The 20,356-nt window shown below is 38.1% G+C and overlaps 1 protein-coding gene across 1 annotated transcript in view; it reads left to right on the top strand.

The window, feature by feature from the left end:
* LOC135105801 (probable maleylacetoacetate isomerase 2) overlaps window positions 1–20,356 on the top strand; it is a 28,391-nt gene that overhangs the window by 4,728 nt on the left and 3,307 nt on the right. The window contains exons 3-8 of the mRNA XM_064014340.1: window positions 5,301–5,362; window positions 6,538–6,618; window positions 11,112–11,189; window positions 13,734–13,857; window positions 18,662–18,764; window positions 19,995–20,161. Of these exons, the coding sequence (XP_063870410.1) occupies window positions 5,301–5,362; window positions 6,538–6,618; window positions 11,112–11,189; window positions 13,734–13,857; window positions 18,662–18,764; window positions 19,995–20,118 (572 nt within the window). The 3' untranslated portion in view covers window positions 20,119–20,161. The remainder of the gene's footprint in view (window positions 1–5,300; window positions 5,363–6,537; window positions 6,619–11,111; window positions 11,190–13,733; window positions 13,858–18,661; window positions 18,765–19,994; window positions 20,162–20,356) is intronic.

Here is a 20,356-nt window from a genome sequence, read left to right as displayed (position 1 = left end):
AAAATCTTTAAAATACTGGTTTGCCATCTTTTACATACAACTTTTCTATGGATGTCTACACATCAAGGCTTATGTTTAGTAGAAAGTAGTATATATATTTACACATTGTTACATTAGAGGTAGATGACAGGAAAAAAAAAAGTCCCTCACTGGTGCTCTCTGGCTGTATTTCATGAAGATGAGGAACACCAGTGCATATAGTAAATACCTGCAAACAGGTGAAAACAGGCAGGCAGCATCAGGCAGTCAGCTGCTGTCTGCCTTCCTGGTGTCAGCAGGCTTGGCTGTCACCTTGCACACCCTCAGTTCCTCACTTCCCCCTCATAGGAATCCACTCATTACATACTCGTACATACTTATCCAACAACTATACTTAACTACATAAAAATCAGGCTCAGTAGTCTATTGGTTACAATATTATGATGGCAGATTAAATGCATAGAGAGGGTAGAGTTCTTGTAGGTAGTATGGTGGTGAATGGTGTGTGGGAAAAGTTTTGATCATTTAATGATTGGAAAGACAATATGAGAAGCAATAGAGTCTAATGTGAATACAGAAACAAGTGGAGAGGGAATGTTTATGCAGAGAAGTATCGGTAGGGAGGAAGTAGAGAAAGCAATAGCTAGGGTAAAGTGTGGTATATACATAGGCAAAACAACTGCAAAATGTTAAAATTACAGAGGTGATAAAACAGTAGAGTGGATGATTCTCAAACTAGATCTAGGGGAAATTATTGTGCTTTTCAATAATTTTTTTTTTGTTATTCTTTATTTTATGGAAGGAGGAAGATTCAAGGGCAAAAAACAAATAAAGGAAATAAGGCTTAAGGGAAGAAGGGAGAAGGGAAGGCATGCAGTTAGCATGAAAATATTGGTAGAAGACAGCTAGAGATGCAACATTGCAGCGATGAGAGAGAGGCTGAAGACAGTCAGTTAGAGGAGAGGAGTTGATGAGACGAAAAGCTTTTGATTCCACCCTGTCTAGAAGAGTGGTACGAGTGGAACCCCCCAGACATGTGAAGCATACTCCTTACATGGACGGATAAGGCCCTTGTACAGATTTAGCAGCTGGGAGGGTGAGAAAAACTGGCGGAGACATCTCAGAAAGCTTAACTTCATAGAAGCTGTTTTAGCTAGAGATGAGGTGTGAAGTTTCCAGTTCAGATTATAAGTAAAGGACAAACTGAGGATGTTCAGTGTAGAAGAAGGGGACAGTTGAGTGTCATTGAAGAAGAGGTTGTGTCAAGTTGGTAGATGGCATTGAACAATACCAAGTTTGCTCTGCCCCAATCAGAAATTTTAGAAGGATCAGAAATCAGGTGTTCTGTGGTTTCCCTGCGTGAAATGTTTACTTCCTGGAGGCTTGGACGTCTATGAAAAGACGTGGAAAGGTGCAGGGTGGTATCATCAGCATAGGAGTGGATAGGACAAGAAGTTTGGCTTAGAAGGTCATTGATGAATAATAAGAGAGTGGGTGACAGGACAGAACCCGGAGGAACACCACTGTTAATAGATTTAGGAGAAGAACAGTGACCGTCTACCACAGCAGCAATAGAATGGTCAGAAAGGAAACTTGAGATGAAGTTACACAGAGAAGGATAGAAGCCATAGGAGGATAGTTTGGAAATCAAAGCTTTGTACCAGACTCTATCAAAAGCTTTTGATAAGTCCAAGGCAACAGCAAAAGTTTCACCAAAATCTCTAAAAGAGGATGACCAAGACTTAGTAAGGAAAGCCAGAAGATCACCAGTAGAGCGGCCTTGACGGAACCCATACTGGCGATCAGATAGAAGGTTGTGAAGTGATAGATGTTTAAGAATCTTCCTATTGAGGATAGATTCAAAAACTTCAGATAGGCAGGAAATTAAAGCAATAGGACGGTAGTTTCAGGGATTTTAGGAACAGGCTGAATGTAGGCAAACTTCCAGCAAGAAGGAAAGGTAGATGTTGACAGACAGAGCTGAAAGAGCCTGACTAGGCAAGGTGCAAGCATGGAGGCACAGTTTCGGAGAACAGTAGGAGGGACCCCATCAGGTCCATAAGGCTTCCGAGGGTTTAGGCCTGCAAGGGCATGGAAAACATCATTGCAAAGAATTTTAATAGGTAGCATGAAGTAGTCAGAGGATGGAGGAGAGGGAGGAACAAGCCCAGAATTGTCCAAGGTAGAGTTTTTAGCAAAGGTTTGAGCGAAGAGTTCAACTTTAGAAATAGATGTGATAGCAGTGGTGCTATCTGGTTGAAATAAAGGAGGGAAAGAAGAAGAAGCAAAGTTATTGGAGATATTTTTGGCTAGATGCCAGAAGTCATGAGGTGAGTTAGATCTTGAAAGATTTTGACACTTTCTGTTAATGAAGGAGTTTTGACTAGTTGGAGAACAGACTTGGCATGGTTCTGGGCAGAAATATAAAGTGCATGAGATTCTGGTGATGGAAAGCTTAAGTACCTTTTGTGGGCCACCTCTCTATCATGTATAGCACGAGAACAAGCTGTGTTAAACCAAGGTTTGGAAGGTTTAGTTTGAGAAAAAGAGTGAGGAATGTACACCTCCATACTAGACACTATCACCACTGTTATGCGCTCAGCACACAAAGACGGGTCTCTGACACGGAAGCAGTAGTCATTCCAAGGAAAGTCAGCAAAATACCTCCTCTGGTTCCCCTAACTAGCAGAGGCAAAATGCCAGAGGCACCTTTGCTTAGGGGGACCCTGCTTGCTGGTGGGGGCAGTTGATGAGTCAATCATCTTGAGGTGTGATGTTATAAAAATACACTGCCTCTGCTATGGTGCAGACTTTTCTAGTAGTGACAACTTTCATGGTCTAATGACATCTCTTGGCTATACCATTTCCTGAAGGAACATGTGCACATCTGAAGTAGAGATGCACATGCCACTTTTTGGCAAAATCAGGAAATATCTTACTATGAAAAGCAGAATAGTCATTGAGCAGCTTTTCTGGTGCTCTACACTCATAAAACACTACCTCTAACTTCTCTATGATACTCTTACTCATTTGAGGTGGCCCACATTCACTAAGATTTGGGTAATGCTGTCCACTGCAATAAGTTACATCCATCTTGACTCTTGTCAGACTCTCTCCATTTCCAGACTTTCTAATTTTCCATAATTTACGGATGCCTGTTACCTAACCCTCCCCCCCTCCCCTCAAATGTTGAGGGCTGGCTGTACTTTGATTTCTAGTAATGGTTATGTATTCAAATATGTATGTGAATATTTCATCCATGGTCAGTGTTGAATAGATGATGAATCAATAGCAGTGACTTGCTGCTATACATATATTTGCCTTACCAATCATTAGTAAATAAAGAAACATGAAGGTTGTACAACAAATCTCTTGTCTTATATTAATTATCCTGAGTAAATGTTTTCAAAGGCAGTTAACAAATCATTAATTTTCACTACTTGAGGAGGGAGAAGATGAATTATAAGCTTGTGGGGGAAGTGGTCATTGGCATCAACAAAAATAAAGAACTTGATTATGTTACTCATTGTCCTGCACAGCAGTATTAGCCATGATGACTTGGATTGGATTTCATAGATAAGAAGTTTTACAGTACAATAAGAGGGAGTTACCACTTAATGAGAGAGGCTTCACTATGTCACAGTGCAGAGGAGGTATAGTGCAGCAGCCTCTTGCTTGTCTTATTAAGTTCACTAACAACTTGCACTTCCTTATTTATAAAACTTAATTTAAATGATTTGATGAACCCTTGTTGACTTTCTCCATTGATGGTAACATTACATATACATGAATGTAAGTAGTAGACAAAACAGTACATAAAAGATCAATTTCCAGCATGTGATAAACCAGTTTTGCATTTTTTTATGTACTCCTATTGTATTAGGCAAGGTGCATTTGCATGAACAAGACTGTTGCACTTACAAAAATTATGCTTTACATATTTATATATGAGTGCTGTTATGGTGTTTTCAAACTGCCATTATTCTTTATTTACATTCCTTTTTAATATAGTAGGTTTTGTATATAAAGTAATCCTTTGTTTAATAGACTGCAATACAATCGACACAACTTATTACAGACTTTGATGGTGTACTGCTGATAAATCCATCAAACTAAAGAGTGTGTATACACTTAAAAGTTGAATCTGAGGTATCAAGACAATAACATTTTTTTTAGTACATACATCATTATTTATAGGGTTTTATATAGTAAAGTGGACCATGGATTTTCGGGATTTAAAGGAGGGGGAGAAATTGTCTGAAAAATCAGAAAGTCTGGATTTTGTAGCGAATGTAAGAAATGGCATCAGTCCTAAAGAAAACTTTACTTCAGTGCACCTAAGTTATATGCCTCCCATTGACTTAAAATTATTTAATTTACATTGCTTAATATTCATGATTGTGCAAAAGTCATACCTAAAGTGCATTTGACATGCTTCAATTCCTTCTGCCCCATTACCTCTCAAGCCAGTTCAAATAAAACAACAGATACTATGCCAAATTGGGTGAAAATGTCTCAGAGCAACAAAACACATATTTGATGTCCTACTGATTGTAGATCACTGATCTCTTTTCCTATAAGCCTTATTGTCATACTTGCATCGTTGCCAATAAATGATGGCACTTGTATCCTGATTTGCTGTCATTCATCTTCAGTCAATTTATTAAGACTTCACAGGCCATATTTATTTCTTCTTCAAATACTGTAGGCCTTCCAGAAATGCCTGCAACCAAAGCCAATACATAAATCTTTGAATAATAACAACACCTCTCAAAATTACTCTCACTTTGCATTTATACATCTGGGCACTACAGGAAAGAAGTGTTTGTTCTTTACTTATCTTCATCAATGCAAGTTGCCAGCCATGATAATTTATTTCTCATTTCAGCATATGCATTTATACTAAGCTCACATATCTTTGTAATGCTCAAAGCCGGTCCAGTATGATATGTATGTAGCTTAACCATTGCAGAAGGCCTTTGCCCTGCAGTGGAATAATATAAGTTGATGATGTTGATAAACACATTCAGCACATCTTTATGTTTACAACCAAACAGGGAAAGATAAATAGATAGAAGTAGGTCAGCAGGAAGCAGACATATTAAATCCCTGAAATTATACAAAGACATAACTGTAAACCAATATATAAAAGAACTATAAATATTAAGATGATTGCTGCACTGGATATCATGCTTGGAGGAGAAAGAGGAAAGGAAAGAACATCCTGCTACATCTTTTGATTAAAATTGATCTTCCTATAGGGCAAAAATGAAAAACCAATCTGAACCTCCTTTTTTTTTTTTTTTTGGTTCTGTTTCTAGTGTTGGCCCACAAGAGTATTGATTATGAGTACCGGCCAATTCACCTACTCAAAAAGGAACAGGTAAGAGCATTCATCTGTGGACTAACCATCGGAAGGTTTCTGGTTTATGTCGTCGGTGATTTGGGGTGCATGTACTTCACTGCATGTGAAAAGAGTTCATATCTTTTGTACAGTCTCTATATGCTTGTGGCTGGTTGCCTTGAGCCACTGTTTACTGGGGATATTGGTAAACTTGAACAGTTTTGCAGACTGGAATTAGCTTGTGTTCAGTTTGGGAATACTTGTGTCCAATTTTATATTATGTATTTTTAATTTGACTAATATTTCCTAACATAAAACATGACCCGTCATTAGTTTCAGCTCTGTCTTATTCTAGTTGTGACTTTAAGAGTTCAGAATTTTAACATGGATATACTAACATGGATATACATGGCTAACATGGATATACTGTAATAGATTCATGTTAGAGCAACTTTTTACCTACATATAATTTTAGTAATTCTATTCCTTTCTCTGTTCCCTCCTACTAACTATCATAATTTTCAGTCCAAAGCTAGATAATGTGTCTTATGTGTACAATTACCTAACTTGTTCCTTTACCCATGCTCATGAGTCTTCCAAATTTTCTACCATCTGGCTTTGACTTCTGAGTCATTCTCAAGCTAAATTCATCTGTGCTGTGAATCTCTCACCAAACTCCTCTTGATTACAGATTTTTATTTCATTTTTTATTTTTATTTTTTTTTTTACTTTTTAGCTTCCAGAGTGGAGCACATCCTAAATCTCTTCTCTTTTGCAGAGATCTCCATTCTTTTAGACTTCAATGTTCACCACCAACTTTGGCTTTCATCTTCATTCACCAATCAACCTGGTGAACTAGCCTTTAACTTTGCCATCCTTTACAATCTAGAACAATTAGTGCCTCACCTTATCTATGTCCCAGACTATCTTCACACACTTAAGGAGAATGATAACTGCTCAGTCATTAGTAAAAGTAATCAGTGACATGAGTGTGGTGTGAGACCCCTAGTCTGCCAAGTATGTGTTTGTGCGCGTGCAAGAGTGTGCACACACTTAACATCTAGTAATTGGTATATAAATCATAAGACATGCTTTTCTTGTATGTATCTATACTAGTCATATGGGTAATTTTTTTAGTTTCCATACCAGACCTGACTATTGTTATGAAGGAATTTAATGTTTTGCAGTGTTTTAATGCTCATTCTTCTTGACAGGTGAGTGATGAATACACCAAGGTGAATCCCATGGGCCAGGTCCCAGCACTGATCGTAGAAGACAAGATGTTGACCCAGTCGGTGAGTGGTGATGGTTGTCTCTTTGTATATTTTGTAAAGCTTCATCCACCTGGATGATAAAAGCATTTTTATCCTCTTTCTAAGTTTGTAAACATGTTCTAGTAAAATGCTCATCAATTTAATTTATTTGTATTCATGATTAGTTAGTCAAGTATGAGTAGGAAGAGTTGAGTGCACTAAAGCACACAAATGAATGAAGAGAAGTTGTGAATGCATAAATGATGATGTAGCCTTTTAGGTCTTCACAGGAGGTTTTCCCATATTTGGTCTGATCTAATTGGCTCAGATGCAAAGAAGAGAGTGGGTGTATTAAGGTGCAGCTGAAATGAACCAGCCCTGCTCTTGATATCTGATGCAGTGAGATCTGCACATGATGTGCAGGTGGTTCTTGCATAAATTACATTAAGCAGTATTGAACATGGCTCTCTCTCTCTCTCTCTCTCTCTCTCTCTCTCTCTCTCTCTCTCTCTCTCTCTCTCTCTCTCTCTCTCTCTCTCTCTCTCTCTCTCTCTCTCTCTCTCTCTCTCTCTCTCTCTCTCTCTCTCGTCGCTACTGTACGGTTGTGAATCCTGGCTCAATGGAGTCACGAAGCCTATAGAAAAATAGTATAAATGGTGTATAAAGCAACTTCTTGGTGTAAGAAAAACGATGAACAATGATGTTTGCATGGTAGAGTTGGGCATGCCCCCAGTCTGTGCCCTGGTTAAGGCAAAACAAAGAAAATTCTGTAAAGAAATGTGGACAAAAAGAAACACAATGGATGACGACCCTCTGATATATGCAATTAAGGCGGCACTAAGGTATAATGATGTTGTGTTCAGGTATGTGACAGACTTGATCACTGTCGACAGTGACGATGTGCACAGTGCAATGGATGAGGTGAAGACTCGTGTGAGAGCTTCAGTATCAAACAGGCTAAGTTTTTATAAGTCTGTTAATAGAGAACTAATAGTGCATGACATTTACATAAAAAACGTTAAAGTTAATGAATTGGAACGAGTGTCCTGGACAAGGTTATGTCTGTCTTCACACTCGTTGGCAGTTGAAAAGGGACGCTGGAATCGGCGAGGAAGGGGTCGTCTTCCCTTGGAGGAAAGATTGTGTTCATGTGGTATGATTCAAACGGAGATACATGTTCTTGAAAATTGCCCTATTTCCAGTCACGTTAGAGAAAGAAATGATGTAACAACAATTAGTAATTTATTTGTTGATAGATCTGATTACAGTAAAATCCCTCTCATCCAGCATTCGAGTATCCGGCAGCTTCAAGTATCTGGCACATTTTTTCCCGAGCCTTAAAATCAATAAAAAATTAATGTGTACTCATAAAATCGATTAAAATTCCCGTGCGAGGCATACTTTGTCTCCTCGCCACCAGAGCACACTGCTTCGCGCCACCCGCGGCCCACTGCACTGTGTTTACTCAGTGACTCAGTCACTGGGATGATGCAGGGACACACCAGTGAGCATCTGCTCTTAGAAGTAAGGTGTGTGTTTTGCCTTCCATCCACAACTTTGCACCTTCTATCTTGTTCTCTGCCAGGATACTAGGACACACTAGGGCTATTCCATAATGGTTAAGTCTTCTGAGAGGAAGAGGCAACTTTCCGTTGCAAGAGACAAGAGAAACGCAGTAGAAAACAAGTGGAAAGAAAGAAGAAATGAGGCTTGAAACGGCTGTGATGCTCTCTGAACCTCCACAGAGATTTGCGACTTCCTGCCACAGCAACACCTCTGCTGCCCAGTAGGACATCCTAGTATCCAGAGAATCAGTCTCTCCCGTTCCTACTACTCTGGACCATGATAAATCACTTTTTGATATACAAGCAACATAATTAGAAGGAACAGAAGAGTCCTCTGCAAAACTTTGAATCTTCAGGACATTGACTGCAGAAGACACTTAATGAGCAAAAAGAGGAAATGGCTCTAGAAGGAAGATAGAACAGGATATGCTGCAGGAGAATTATACTGAAGAAGACGTGGCATCAAAAAGGAGCTTAGGCAACTGTGATACCCTCTTGAAAGAGATAAAACTCAAAAGGGTGGGGACCGGGAACTTGAAATAGAAATGGCTTTCTAACATGTAGTGAGTCCTGCATGATTGTAACAAGGATAAACTGTTAATACTTATCTGATATGAAAAAAATATATAGGAAAATGCATCTAATGATATAAAGAAACTAACTTATAGAACAGGAAAACAGTCTTGAAAAGTATTCACAACTTTAAAAGTTAAATATCTTGAAACCTTATCTCTTCACCTTTGAAATCTATCTCTTCAGCCATTTATGCATCTATTAAAATGAAACAAAGATTCAACTAAAGGGGAAGGCCAGTATTTTAATGTAATTTTCAAAATTATTGGCACAAAAAAATGTTTAATTTTTTAAGTATTTTCTGAAATTTTGACGCTCCAAAGAAAACAATAATTTCTGACAAATAAAACCAGATATAAAAAAAATGGCATTGTTATGCCAACTTTTTCTTCATGTGAACCACATGACTGTACAATAAAAACTGTAGGAGATAGATTAAAAAAAATCAATTGTACAGGTCTTTATTTTCTTGCTTGTAAATCTTTATGCTCAAGGAGTGTTCTGGATGCTCAGAAAAGGTGCCAGACAAACTCAGTGGTAGCAGGGTACTGTATATTATATAAAGCTGTGAAGGTACAGAGCACCAGCCCACTGTGTCCAACCCCCAAGGCAGGGCCAGACTTGACTGAGTGAGAGCACGGGACAAGGACAAGGGAGGATGCCACAGAGATCCCGCCTAAAAGTGTACGAAGGTGGTGGAATGGTGCATGGCTGTGTCCAACCTGGGACATAGCTTGGCCACACATTTGAGGCATGCCCTCATACCTTGCAAAATATAATATGGAGACGTATGAGTGACATGCAGGTCATTAACAAAATAAATAAATGTGTAAATATTAGAATAAAGACACAGATAATAAGAAAATGTGTAAAGTGTGCTTAGCTGTGTAAGTCACAGAAGAAGCAACATAAACAATGATATCACTGAGTACCTCAAGTAAGGAAAATATGGCATTTCTATGCCCAATAAATTGCAAAAATAACTGCACTGGCAATACACTAATAATGCATCCGGTGATGATGCAAAGACTGGCGGCTGAGAAGTCCTAAGTCTTGAAATGATGGGAACAACAGCATTGAGTCATTTGAGATGCAGCATTGAAGTGAAGACTGGTGGCTGAGAAGTCCAAGGTCTTGAAGTGACAGGAACAACAGCATTAAATCAGTTGAGATTTATTCGTGATGGCTTGAAGAGTCCAGTCTTGAAATGACAGGAGCAGTGCCTTCAGTTGATGAGATGTGTTGGTGACAACTTGAAGAGTCCAGTCTTGAAATGACAGGGACATTGCCTACAGCTGGCGAGATGCATTGGTGATGACTAGAAGAATCCTGTCTTGAAACGACAGGAACAACAGCTATAGCTGCCAAGTCGGTGATGACTTGAAGAGTCCAGCCTTGCAACGACAGGGACAGCACCTACAGCTGGCAAGATGCATTGGTGATGACTTGAAGTTCTACAGGAACACAGGCATGGGCATGCAAGCATGAGAAAACTTGACAGAGGCCCTGAAGCAGCTGAAGAAGGCATTATGGACATGGTAGCATACATAGCACTTAGTTAATAGGCGATGAATGCTGAAGTAGCTAGCAAGATAGCTGGCAGCTGGAGTGGTGCTTGGAGGACTTGGGTATTGGAGAAGCATACATTGCTGGGACGCCATGCTATTTCCATCCCACACAGCCACCATATGTACAAGATTTTAGCTTGCTGTGTGCTTTGGTGTGCTCAGAGTCCTCAGGAAGGTGCCAGAGAAAGTAGTACTAGGCTTCTGTATATTATAAAAATACTGCTATACAAGGGAGAACCAGCTGCCAAGTCTGTCCCCCAGGCTGGGCCAGACTCGACTGAGTAAGAGCACAGGACAAGGACAAGGGAGGACACCACAGAGATCCTGCCTAAAAGTGTATGAAGGTGGCAGAACAGTGCGTAGCTGTGTCTGAACCGGGACACAGTTTTCGAGGGGGAAAGGGGGGGAGGTAGGGAAACTTTTACATGGCAGTTCTTATTCATATAGAAGTCTTGACCTCATAATATTTTCATCTCAATTCAGTCAATAACAACAATTTTCCCACTCATCCAACCATTCCCCTTAATCTAGAACAGGTCTTATTGATGCCATGTCTAGTTGCTCTGTCTGGTGGGGACTGATGTATAGAGGTCAAGATCGGATGGTTAAACTTGATTGCATGCTATTGCTTTAGACTTGCTTTACGATTGCTTTAGACATTTAACTTACTTGGTTTGGATTTTCAGTGGACCAGTCTAGTATGGTTACTTTGGTCATGTTTAAGTCAGATGATCAGTGGAATATCCAAACTGCCACACTTTGACAGGAAGGTGTTCCATTGAAGAGCATAGTTGCCTTATGAGCTAACATATACAATACTCTTTTCCAGATCAGCATCATGGAATATCTGGAAGAGACTTACCCTCAGAATCCACTGCTACCTAAGGAACCTTTACTTAGAGCTAAGGTAAGTGACGCTCAGATTATAAGGGACCAAAATGTGTTGTTGATTTAAAGCTAGCTGAAGTAATTTGCCCTCTTCAAACCATGCATGTTCTTGGAATAGATTAAATGAATGGAAATTTAGTGTTAAAAGAAAAGAGTGTATATATATATATATATATATATATATATATATATATATATATATATATATATATATATATATATATATATATATATATATATTATATCTGCATAGAACATTTTCTACTGAGAGTAACCTGTATGTTCACCTACAGCAATATCCGCAGAAACTCGTGTTATACCATATATATATATATATATATATATATATATATATATATATATATATATATATATATATATATATATATACACACACACACACACACACACACACACACACACACACACACACACACACACACACACACACACACACACACACACACACACACACAGTATCGGAGGATAAAGTTAAAATCTACCATTTACTATCATGGGAAAATGGTTCAAAACTTCAACTGCTATAAAATGTACATGCTCTTGCCCAGCTGTAGATGGTGAGCATTGTTAACTCCAGTACTAGTGTGATCACATAACAAAAATGCCTCAGTACCTTGAGGCCACACAAGGCTGCAGTGTAAAACTTTTTTCCTCATATTACTCCACCCTTCATGGGGAGTCATCTTGTCATGGTGGCAGGGCTTGAAACATGGTTGGCAGCACCATCTTTTCAGTGGCTTGCCAGTCATAGGAGGGTTCGGTGCTCATTAGCTCTGTGGAGCAAGCACTCTCCTTTCCTCACTGCTAGTGATATTACCTTCCTTTCCCCTCCCCTTCTTTGCTCTCCTTTCCTCCCCGTTTCTGCAGTGCCATATGAACATAATGTTGCAGCATTTTTTTTTTTTTTATCAGTCAGTCAATCCACCAGTGCATTTTTGCATCATCACAGTTTTTTGCCTTAAGGATAAAAATTGTTGAGGCCACCACAGACAAGGTGGAGAGAGCCTGCACTGTTGCCCTGAAGCAAGGAGCTGAGATCAAGGTTGGCTGGTTTCACATCTTTGCCACCCGCAAAGGTATGTATGAGAATGAAGATACCTATCCCAAACCTTGTCCTGGCAAGCAGGAAAAAAACTTCCATAAAGACTGATGCACTCATAAGACATATTTGGATAAGAAATCCATTCATTACATCTGCACAAATGAAGAAAGAACACTCAAAACTGTTGCATGTGTCAGATCATACCATCCATGAGCACCTTCACCGCAACATGAACCTGCCCACCTGCAGAGCTGCACCAAAACTTCTCTATGATGGCAAGTATAGGCAGCATTCTCACCGATCCTGACTCCTTACTTCATTTGTGGTGGCACAAAGAATTTTTGTCCTTTCAGTGAAAAATGGTGGACTTTGATATTCCATAGGGCAAAAAGTCCAGGATAGGCAAATTCAGGAGCAAAAGGTCAATTCTGCACCCTTGTGTGACCTTGAGATACTTAGGCATTGTTGTCATCACATGATCACACTTGTTTGGGAGTTAGCAGTGCTAAACATTTGGAGCTGGGCAAGAGCTTGTTGGTTTCATAGTGGTTGGAGTTACAAGCCATTTACTGATAATATCAAACGGTAGGTCTCAATTTTATTCACTGATACTGTGTGTGTGTGTGTGTATTGCCTTCTTGTGGTGGAAAACCAAGTAAAGAAAAATAGCATACAATATTTAACCCCTTTGTTAGCAATGAGTTACCATAGTATTTCATGAAAAGTTACTCAGAGAGACTGACAAAATGCCCCTGTAAATCATGGCTTAACTGGCAATACACAGCTTCATTTTACTGGTTTGTATGATTTTTGTGACTCATAATGACAAATAGACAAATTGACACCTTATTAAAAGTATTTCAAGGATGATGCAGTAATGTGGGGTGTGGGTGGTGATGCCATGCCATGCATGCAGTGTGTGATTGGTGTGTTGTAGTGTGTCATCTTATATCCACCTGAGAGTGAGTTGAAGTATAAAGTGATTCTTGAAATAAAGCTGGAAGGCTTAGATGACATCATAAGTGACTTGGATGAAGAATGTTTGCCAGAGAATAAGTGAGGTGAGCAGTGACAAAAAGGAGTAATGATTCCCAAACACTGCCACTGGCACTCCACACAGCCTACTCCTGTAGACTTGTGGTTTTATTTCATATAATATAATATGTACCTTGTAACTAAAATCTATAAGAACACCTGGGAAAAAAAAAAAAAAAAAAAAAAAAAATATATATATATATATATATATATATATATATATATATATATATATATATATATATATATATATATATATATATATATATATATGACTGAACAAGGGTCTAAGGACAAATATAAACTCTAACAAAATCAGGAGCATGTAAAAAAATTCAGTGTGGGGAGATGAGGTTTAAGATTGCACACTCAGTAATAAAGGAGTTCATGATAGTAATTTACATTAATTAGCTCTCCCCTGCTAAATATATTTGTTTAGTACATGGCAGTCTTTCCTGAATCAAGGTCCGGGAGATATGTGAGGTGATTGGCTCAGGCATTCAGCCACTGCAAAACCTGTCTGTACTGCAGAAGATTGGGGATGAGAAGATGGAATGGGGGCACTACTACATAAACAAAGGATTTTTTGGTAAGTGACTTTAGAATATATTTCAAATAAGTACTCTAGTCATGTTTAGATGGCTACCACCAGGAATTTCTTCACCCTGAGGTTAGGCACAAACAACAACAGCATGAACAATTTAATTTTTATCAACATTTGCTTCATGCATTGCTGTGATCTGAGATATTTTCTTGCTTAGCAGAAGCTTGTTTTTTTACCCATTTTGTAAGAAAATAAACAAAATGAGCCCTGACCTGTGGTAAATCATGAGTTGACACTGGAGCAGTGAAGTCAAGCTGAGGGTTACCATCATATGCTGTTGAGGAAGAGGATATGTACTGTTTGCCTGTCCAAATTTAATACTATTCTTAAATTAGGGTGGTATATATTTCAATTAAGTGAGTAGCTGGCCACTAATCATTTAGCCGCTACTGTAATGTACCTCCAAAAACATTTTCATAGGAGCTGAGTGTACTGTGTAATGGGAATTGCTGTTACAGAACATTTTTGTTGGTAGTGACTGTAATGTGTTGGGTGGAGGAAGAAGCTAGAACAAGTTGTGTACAGAGGCAAGCCAATATTTATCATTATTTTTTAACATATGAAGTGGTTACAAACATGCACGTAGGATTATTATTGATTCATACAAGAAAGTTTTTAAGGTACAGATTTTCAACAACCATGGATGTTTGTTGCCTAACCCTAATGTCTGTGGCATAGGTCGAAATCTGGCTGACGTTGCTGATTTTTCCAAAGTAAAACAAAATTCTAAACAAGAGATACTTTCAGGAAATTATTTTTATGTCAATCAAAATTTGAAAAGGAATAACCACTTAAAAAAAGCTGCAACAAAATCGTTCTAATCTATGAGATTTTATATTTTTCTTTCGGTCGCTTGCAAAAACAATGTGACAACCGATGAAGATCAGTGATTAAGGAGTTCACTGCTAATGGCCACCTCCTTGCCAGATGTATAGTCAATTTCCCCATGTATGTTTGTGTTTGTGTATGTGTGCGTATGTTTTGGTGGTTATTTTCTTTCCAGCATAAAGATATAAGAGCACATGACTCGTAAGTGAGGGACAATAGGGTGCATGTCACTGTTCAGCTGATCACATCTGATCCATCACGTTCAGATAGTGTGAACAGTTTGTGTGTGTGTGTGTTTTACTGTCTCTCCTGCATTATCTCATGATGAAACTGTAATAACGTGATGTGAGTGCAGTAGCTAGGCTCAATCCTGTGTTGACATGATATGTGAAATTAAAACTAACATAAGTTGTGGTAATTTCATCTGATATGGATAATTTCAGAGATGGGAGGCATAATATTTTCTAAAGGTTGTAAGATTATTTCTCTCTCTCTCTCTCTCTCTCTCTCTCTCTCTCTCTCTCTCTCTCTCTCTCTCTCTCTCTCTCTCTCTCTCTCTCTCTCTCTCTCTCTCTCTCTCTCTCTCTCTCTCTCTCTCTCTCTCTCTCTCTCTCTCTCTCTCTCTCTCTCTCTCTCTCACATCACCTGAATCTCATGCACTTTATATTTCTGCCCAGAATCATGACAAATCTGTTGTTCTCCAGCTAGCCAAAAACTTCATTAATAGAACTTGTCCAAATTTTTCAAGATCTAACTCTCCTTGTGACTTCTGGCACCTAGCCAAAAACATTTCTGGAGCTCTCTGCCTGCTTCTGTATTTCCACCTTCCTATGACTTCAATTCCTTCAAGAGGGAGGTTTCAAGACACTTATCCTTCAATTTTTGACTACCGCTTTGGACCCTTTTATGGGACTGGCATTTCAGTGGGCATTTTTTTTTTTTATTGGATTTTTGTTACCCTTGGCTAATGTCCCACCTACATAAAAAGAAAAAAAAAAAAAAAAAAATCTCCAATAACTTTGCATCTTCATCTTTCCCTCCTTTATTTCAGCCTGATGGCACCTCAGCCATCTCATCTATTTCTAAAGCTGAACTCTTTATTCAAACCTTTGCTAAAAACTCTACCTTGGGTGATTCAGGGGTTGTTCCTCCCTCTCCTCCTTTCTCAGACTTCATCGTGTTACCTATTAAGGTCCTCCACGGTGATGTTTTCCATGCCCTTGCTGGCCTTAATACTCAGAAGGCTTATAAACCTGATGGGGTCCTTTCTTTTATTCTCCAAACTGTGCCTCTGTGCTTGCACCTTGCCTTCTTTCCTTGTTGTTGGAAGTTTGCCTACATTCAGCCTGTTACTAAAAAAGGGTGACTGTTCTAATCCCTCAAACTACTGTCTATACCATTTTAACTTGTTTGACTTGTCTAGGATTTACAAAACTTGTAACAAAGTGCAGAACGGCAAGTGCTTGTCTGTGTGTCAGAAGAACAGCACTTGTGGAGAATTGGGGTCCCAGGCTGGCTTGGCCCATGGCCTGCTGGTATGAGCTCCCAGTAATGCATTTGTGTTGTAATGGTACCATGTTGGGCAATTGAGGATACTGTTACACTGGGTGGGAGAGGGTAGCAGGCAGTAGCTAATGTAGCTATACAGAGAGAGAGAGAGAGAGAGAGAGAGAGAGAGAGAGAGAGAGAGAGAGAGAGAGAGAGCCCAGAGGATAAAAGTGCAGATGAACACCTGTGGCATGTGACAAGGTGCACTCAAGAAATTGTCAGTTTTCAGAAAGTTGGTAGAAAAAGCTGACGAAAATGTGCTAGTGTGACAGCCCCTTATGTAGCTTCAAATTACCACAGATTTTGCGAAGTTGTATAATCAGTCATTGGCTTCATTTCATATCAGTTTCAAATGTTTTTACTTCCAATCATGAATAATTATTTTTGGACTGCCATTTTGTTGCCGGTTTGGCATTGAAATTTGACAACTGAATGAAACCACTTTCAAAAGGGCAGAGATTGGGGAAAGTGGTTTGTGGGATACATTAAAGTTAGGTCCCCAACCTGGATCTTGATAACACTTTTTCAGTGTGGCTAAAACTTTCTAAACCAAGTAAGCAGGTATTTAACCATTACAAACCAACAGTAATATTTATAACATCTAGATGCAGGTTCACAATACTGTAAATATTCTTGACAGAAAATTTTTTGAAATAATTAAATATTATAACACAACAAAGTTATACATACATTGGAGTATCAACCCAAATACCAGTAAGTACTGATGCCATTTTGTTTTCAAGGCCATACCTCATTGTGTGTGTGTGTGTGTGTCAGTTATACACTATAAAAATATAAAGCGCAACTCCTAGTTTCCATCTTGATGAAAGTTGAAGCCACTGCCCCTGTCAGTTGATAATATCAAGCTACCATAATGATATTTAGAAAAAACTACTGCCGTGTTCACAAGAAATTGCTGCTAATCAAGAACATGACTGAATTACCAGTTCAAAGGAAATCATTACTCTCCTTGCCTCCCTGCACTCCAGTGCCTTGCTGATCCACTGTTACATGGGTACACTTTATGTTATTGTCACTCTTTAGCACCTGCATATTTTAGTATTGGTATGTGTCACATAGCAATAAAATTATGAACTGTGTTGATTCCAAGACAGTGACTGGTAATGCAATGCAAAATTACAGGAACAATAGGGAGTTGAAACAAAGAAATGGAAAGAAAATGTTTATTCACTTTTATTTAGATATTTATATGCTAGAGATGCAACAGTGTTTTCCTCTGCATAATATCATTCAAGGATGGCTGTTGTGCAGTGCATGCATGCATGTGTGTGCAGAATATATCCATCTGATGTGAAGCACTGATAGTGATGTGGAGAAAGCAGATATCAGTAATGGTGTTGGGAAAAATCATGGCCAACATTGCATGTAATAATATGTATTAGAGATGTATTGGATGTCAGAATTAAGAGCTCTGCAGGTGTGGATGTGTATGCGGATGTCATATGTAGGTACGTATTTTGTGGATGTGGATATCAGTTTCTACCAAATAGTGGATACGAATATCAAATTATAACATCCTCGTTGATGTGGATGCAGATGTGGATGTGAATGTGTTCAGTCTTATTTTTGTATAATTACAGATAATATAAAGTTCAGGATAAAGCACTGAAATCTTTGTGAACTTTTAAGAGGAAGCAGAGTCTACATATACAGACATGCATTCTCTCTCTCTCTCTCTCTCTCTCTCTCCTTGCCAGCCAGGCTGCTTCTGTTCATACTTATTACTTATGCAATATTTTATATAGTACATGCATACAGTACTATTACACAGTATATACATACTTTTACATATTTACATGATACATACATAGTCACTGTAGAATCCTCTCCATCCATCTGTCTTTTACAAAACTCTTAACACATTTGGTTGTGTAAATTTGAAAGGGAATTAATAAAAGGTGTAATTTTAGTAGATAAGTAAACATGCATTAATTAATTTTCTTCAACTTTGCAAGCTCTGTACTCTGTAGTCTCAAGTATAAAATGTGTCTGCCTCATGCTCTTTGTGTGTGTATTGATGCAAATGCTGATATTTATTTAATCACAAATGCAGATGAATGTTTAATTTATAAGAACTGCAGATGCAGATGTTCCACAGATGGGGATGCAGATGTGGACGTATGATATGTCTCTAATATGTACTACACTATAGGTAATCAGACAGAGTGGCACTGTACAATATGTTGGGCTTTTCGCTGCGAGATGTGGCCAATGATGCATAAAAGAAATTGACAGCTAATTTCCTCTCTACTCACCATATGAATTGAAAAGTCAAGAAAACGAACCTGTGTGAGGACTTTGGATACGTAGGTTTTAGTTAAACAACATTCTACTGAAACATGCACTTGACTTCCTTTGGAAATAGATTTTATTTTGATTTATTATTTTCCAGCTTTGGAGCAACTACTGGCTGGGTGTGCAGGAAAATACTCAGTGGGAGATCAAGTGACATTGGCTGACTGTTGTCTTGTCCCTCAAGTTTACAATGCTAACAGGTGGATCTTGAGTTTATTGTGTAAAAAAAAGGATAGAAACTATGGTAGTGTTTGAAACTGAACATTCATTACCTTGTGTATTTATCAAGAACAGACCATCTTTATGTGAAAACTTGCATGATTTAGCAAGAAATAATTTGCTCAGTAGTTCATTTTATTAAAGAAAAAAAAAAAAAAAAAAAAAATCAAGCCAAAGTAAACTAAAATCATAGATGCATCAAGATTCAGCATTTTTTTTTAAGTGAAGGTTTACTACAAGAGGATAGACTAATGTGGTAAGCCTACATTACACTAAGATGAAACAAGAAAAGAATAATAATGAGATAAGAAGAAAACTTCATTATACAAGGAAGAAGAAGGGAATAGAGAAAACAGAAAACTCAGGACCAGAGCAGTTTTTGTTTTGAAACACTTGATGTAAAGGGATGAGAAGGCTTAAGCAGACATGACCCACATGGAAAAAGGTTATAAACATTAAGGAGACTGTGACTGGGTGAGGGGAGCCTGACAGATGAAGGTGTCCCAGAGTGATTGGTAATTAAGGAATGATGTACCAAATAGCAGTCAAATGGTTAACATGGTTATCTCAATGTCAATAATCTTCTTCCTAGTACTTAATTATTTCAGTAAATATTATTATATAAAAAAAAAAAAAAAAAACATAATTACCGCTTATTGATCTTAACTTCTTTCACATGACTGACAAATAAGTTTCCTTTATTAAAAAAAAAAAAAAAAAAAAATATATATATATATATATATATATATATATATATATATATATATATATATATATATATATATATATATATATATATATAATCACCTTCATCTATCAGGCTCCCCTCATCCACAGTCAAAGTCTCCTTTTCTGTGTGAGTCATGTCTGCTTGGGCCTTTTCATCCCTTTGCATCAAGTGTTTCAAAGCAAAAACTGCTCTGGTCCTGAGTTTCCTGTTTTTTTTTTTTCTATTCCCCTTTCTTCCTTGTTTTCTTCTTATTTTATTACTCTTACTTTCTTGTTCCATCCTCATGTAATGTAGGTTTACCACACTAATACACATATAATAAGAGCTATATCATTTGTCTGTCACTGACAATACATGCTAGAGAGAGAGAGAGAGAGAGAGAGAGAGAGAGAGAGAGAGCTACATATCAATGGTGTAAGAAATGATTACATAATTGGCAAACCTGTTTATTCTCCTGTAAGTAGGGAAAAACATATTTCAGGTTCAAGGTAGATATGTCCCAGTTCCCCATCATCAGCCGGATCCATGAAGCACTTAACAGCGTAGAGGCCTTTAAGGCTGCCCAGCCCTCCAACCAGCCTGATTGTCCAGAGGATCTCAAGTAATGGTGCACTGTAATGTGTTTATGGACCTACATTCAGGCCCCAGGTATATTATCTTGATCTCTTTGATCTTCCTTAAATGTGAAAATGTCTGTATTATTATGTTGTAGGATGTCCTTGTCTCAGATGTGTTGGTCTTCACAATATAATACAGAATTGTGGCATTCACAACGGTCTGAAAAATTGCCAGATTCACCAGCAGACAAAAAAAAAAAAAAAAAAAAAAAAAAAAAAAAAAAAG

Source organism: Scylla paramamosain, chromosome 1, assembly GCF_035594125.1.
Source record: "Scylla paramamosain isolate STU-SP2022 chromosome 1, ASM3559412v1, whole genome shotgun sequence".
NCBI lineage: Eukaryota > Metazoa > Arthropoda > Malacostraca > Decapoda > Portunidae > Scylla > Scylla paramamosain.
Note: the sequence above shows the minus strand (reverse complement) of the source record. Positions and strands in the feature narration are given on the sequence as shown.